At 46.1% G+C, this 4,619-nt stretch overlaps 1 protein-coding gene across 1 annotated transcript in view; it reads left to right on the top strand.

Annotated features, from left to right (window-relative positions):
* Positions 1 to 1,290: 1,290 nt before the first annotated feature.
* tnfrsf21 (tumor necrosis factor receptor superfamily, member 21) overlaps positions 1,291 to 4,619 on the top strand; it is a 41,237-nt gene continuing 37,908 nt past the window's right edge. The window contains exon 1 of the mRNA XM_032511399.1: positions 1,291 to 1,635. Within this exon, the coding sequence (XP_032367290.1) occupies positions 1,609 to 1,635 (27 nt within the window). The 5' untranslated portion in view covers positions 1,291 to 1,608. The remainder of the gene's footprint in view (positions 1,636 to 4,619) is intronic.

The following is a 4,619-nucleotide window of genomic DNA, read 5'->3' as shown; positions in this document are numbered from 1 at the left end:
GAGAGAGAGAGAGAGAGAGAGAGAGAGAGAGAGAGAGTTCCATTAATTGGTTTCCTAGATTATTACTGAAAGTTATACATTAATTGTGTTAAAAAATAATCTTGGAAAGACCAGCAGGCTGTATAAGAGCATAAGAGCCTAGATGATGTAAAATTGCAGAGTCACCAAAGAGGAGACGCACATTCAGCCCGACCACAGGGAGCCGGATGTTCCTTTTAACTGTTGAACACCCTGTCATCCCTACACTGGCCTGCACGTCCCTGCTGATTGGCTATCTCCTCCGACGCATCCACCGAGCGAGATAAACACACCGCAATGATTGTTTTCCCAGGATGGGCCTACTCTCCCTCTGATTGGCTAGTACTTTTGGCCTGCTTTGGTTGGGCTTGATTGATTGGTTAGTTGATTGATTGGTTAGTTGATTGATTGGTTGGTTGATTGGTTGGTTGTTTGGTTGGTTGATTGGTTGGTTGGTTGATTGTATTTGACCCTTTTGTTATAAGAAGATAAAATAGACCCATCAAGGCAATACAGAAATAAGAATATAATAATATAATAATAGCAGTAGCTAGTAGGGTCGCTGGTTCAAGTCCCTGTACGGACCAAAGTGGTAGCTGGAGAGATGCCAATTCCCTTCCTGGGCACTGCCAAGGTGCTCTTGAGCAAGGCACTGAACCCCCCTCAGACGCTCAGGGTGCTGGTCCAGCACTGGCAGCCCCCCCACTCTGACCTCTGTGCATATACAGGACCTAAGCATGTGTGTATTTCATGTGCATAGCATGTAATAACAACAGAGTGGAAATTGTAATTTCTCCATAGGGGAATATTTATATATTTAAAGATTTAAAGAGTATAAATTATAAAATTATAATTCATATATTATATGCCTTGACTCAGAGGTCTGAGGTCCGACCTGTGGAGACTTCCTCCATGTCTTGGCCTTCTCCCTCCCCTTTCTCACCTAGCTGATGAGTGGGATTGGTCAGGATAGGATCAGGAATTTCAGTGTAAGCCAATCAGAGGCAGACAAAAGCAGAGTAGGGCGGGACATGCCTCAGCCTTCCGGGGAGAATAATAATACTCGGACACCGTTTTGAGATTGAACGTGTCCCAGGGTCCACCTGCAACAATATGCCCCCGGCCCGGACCCCCCTACAGAGGGGGTTCAACTGTATACTGTACGGTTCGACACACGTGCACGGCTCCCGAGGGGCTGCGATTGGCTGAGGCAGGACACCAACTCCCGCCCTCAGTGTTACGTCACCGTGCAGTGTGTGTGGCGCCGCAGCGCTGACAGAGAGCCGCACTGCACACTGCCACGCGCTGACGGGGCGAGGCGGCGATCCCATCTATCATCGCGATGGGAATTACCACAGCGCTCCTTCTGAACCGAGCTCGGACCCCCTACTACCTGAAACCGGTCCACCTGGACACACGGACTATAAAGCTCTGCAGTTGAGACTATCAAACTCAGCTTCTCTCCTCCAGTAAACTGAGGAGGATGACGACGACGACGATGATGATGATGATGATGATGAGAAACATCTAGCAGACAACTTGGACAAGGACGTTTGCTCGGGCCCCATCCGTGTTTTGAATATCAGGACGATGTGTGCTATGTGCTGGTCCGCAGTGGTGAGTAGGCTGCATTCCGTTTCGTGAAGCCTTCCTGCTTGCTTTTATTCTAAGGACTCCTGCAGCAGGTTGTCCATTTAAAGGGACAGTGCCTGTTTTTTTCGTCCCAGATCGAACTTGAAATCAATTGTCCAAAACCATGTAGTCCTGTTGAATATCCCCTTAGAGACATTCCTCCCTAACTTTCAGACTTAACATGTCACAGTGGCTGTCCCTCATTCCTCAGTGGGTTAAGGACACAAAAGAGTCTCCAGTGGAAGGATGGAGAGAAGAAAGGCACTCAGCAGTCTATTGTCTGTAATACTGTGTCGGCCAAACAAGTGGACATGTCCGTCAGTGGACTCTAAGCCAATGACTGCTTGTCTTAACAAAGACATTACATGGGCTTATTTAGCAAATGAAATGAAATTATCATTCAAATATGAGCTCTAAGGCACTTGTTTGAAATGGAAAATAACATTTTCTTATCTTATTATTATTATTAACGTCATCAAGAGTCGATGGCGGGTGGGTGGGGGCTGTTTGTGCCAGTAACGACGCCAGACAGGATGTCCCTTGTTCTCATGGTGGAGGGGTCCTTTTGTCATGCCAGGGATGCCTTGATAGGGGTTGGACCTGTCGGTGCTTGGATCAGGTCTGGTCCTCCTCAGTGAGTCTCCTCATGGACCAGTTACCGTAGTACCTCGTATAAATCCTTTAATCCTTTATTTACCTGAACAGCAGAAAGTACCCAGTAGGTATTTGAAGCCTGCATTTCTAATTCCATCTGTTTGATGAGTATAATTGTTTTACATAAACCGTTTTAAATGGAAAGCCGTAGCGTTCCGGTGGACAGAGTTCATTCTTTTTTTTTAAACATTTGCAACAATATCCTCAAAAATACAACAACAGCCAGAAGGGCGACAGAGTAATTTGGGTCATAAATAATCAAACAGCACCACTGTGTCACTTTGAACCCTGTAAATGTACCAGGTATTTATTTCAAATACTACAATACTGCTGGTACAGTAGTTACACCGGTATCTGATTAACGTTACAGACGCTAGCTAGCTAGCTTTGTTTCTAGCTCCGGGCTAACGCTTTCCTCCCCCCTCCAGCTAGCTAGCTTTGTTTCTAGCTCCAGGCTAAACGCCTTCCTCCCCCCCCCCCCCCTCCGCTAGCTGGCTTTTTTCTAGCTCCGGCTAACGCTTTCACCCCACCCCCCCCCCCCCCCCCCCCAGCTACTAGCTTTGTTTCTACTCCAGGCTAACGCTTTCCTCCCCCCTCCAGCTAGCAGCTTTGTTTCTAGCTCCGGCTAACGCTTTCCTCCCCCCCTCCAGCTAGCTAGCTTTGTTTCTAGCTCCAGGCTAACGCTTTCCTCCCCCCTCCAGCTAGCTAGCTTTGTTTCTAGCCCAGGCTAACGTTTTCACTCCCCCCCCCCCCCTCCAGCTAGCTAGCATCTTAAAATGCATCTAAAAAAATTGTGTCAGAAACATGAAACCAGTACTACAGAGGAGCTCTGTTCTCCACAGGTCTCCCTGCTTTCAGTCAGAAAACTCAAATCTCTGCACATTTAAAAAAAGAAAGAACAATCTGTGGCTATTGTCAGTGATAAATTCAGCTTGACTGAATCCAAACAGTCTCTGTCTCTGGGCTGAACTGAAGGACAACAGGAGGACACACAGCAACAGGTGCTGCTGTGTGTATGGGCGTGTGTGTGCCTGTTATTGTTGGGGGAGGGCAATGAAGGAGTGCACGTGGGCTTTGGTGCCATTGTGCACAGGTACGTGTGTGTGTGTGTGTGTGTGTGTGTTTATGGTGGGCCCTTTTTTAATTGGATAGCAATTACAGCTTAATATCTTCTGCCTTCACACACACACACACACACACACACACACACACACACACACACACACACACACACACACACACACAAACACACAAACATCCCACCCATACCCAAATGTTTGTATGCACACACCTCATTATGTAACACTGTTTTCCAGACACATACACACACACACACACACACACACACACACACACACACACACACACACACACACACACACACACCAGTCTAAACAGTAGGTTAGTTGTTTTCCTGCCTTCCAGTGTACAGCTAATTCCTGAAAACGTGCTAACCCTAGGTGACAGGATGAGTTTCAGCTCGGGCTTTGTGTTGACAGACTGAATGAAGCCTGTCGGTGGGTGTGACTGTGTACATGACTTATTTTGGGATGTTGTTAACAAATGTACACTCAAAGGTGCTTCAGTTTGTTGTTCGTATCAAGTTTCAGATGAGTGGGTTTATTTGCCCTTTGGAGAGTCATGGGTATGACTATAAGCATGTAAAAGCACATCACATCATAACACATCATTTTATATTTTTCTAGTCTTAAACAACCACTCAAAGCCCTTTACACACTACAGGCACCATTACTACTGTTACTACTGGCCATCCCACCTCAGCTCTAACCAGGCTCCATTTGCTGAAATGTAAATATGTGGAAGAACTTGAAAAAGATTGTAGACAGCGTCAAAAGTAAACACAGGACTTATAATGTCCCCCGAGAAAGTTATAGGTAACAATCAACTATTTGAGACATTGGCTGCTTACTGTAATTCTACTAAGAAATGGCATTAATAATGCATGGAAGTTTCAACACATGCACACAACACGGAGGAGTCAGACTGTTGGTGCATGTGTTACATTAAGTGATGTACTGTCTTAAATCCTCTATAACTCTAATGCCATTCAAAACCAACATTGTGTAATGGATGTAAGTTTGCGTGCAGCCATTCGTCACATGCCAAAAATGTGCCGACGACTGACTGCTCGCACACAAAAACAGGGAAGTAAAAAGAGGTTTAGGTTTAGCTACCTCTAACCTAAAAAGATTTGACCTATCAGTTGTACTTCTACTCCAGGCCTACAGAACAAGCAAATTGGGCCCTGGAGTGTCCCTGGATGGCCTGGTGTGTGTGTGTGTGTGTGTGTGTGT

This window comes from Etheostoma spectabile, unplaced genomic scaffold, assembly GCF_008692095.1.
Source record: "Etheostoma spectabile isolate EspeVRDwgs_2016 unplaced genomic scaffold, UIUC_Espe_1.0 scaffold362, whole genome shotgun sequence".
In the NCBI taxonomy this organism is placed as follows: Eukaryota; Metazoa; Chordata; class Actinopteri; order Perciformes; family Percidae; genus Etheostoma; species Etheostoma spectabile.
The sequence above is the reverse complement of the archived record's forward strand: the minus strand, read 5'-3'. Positions and strand labels throughout refer to the sequence as shown.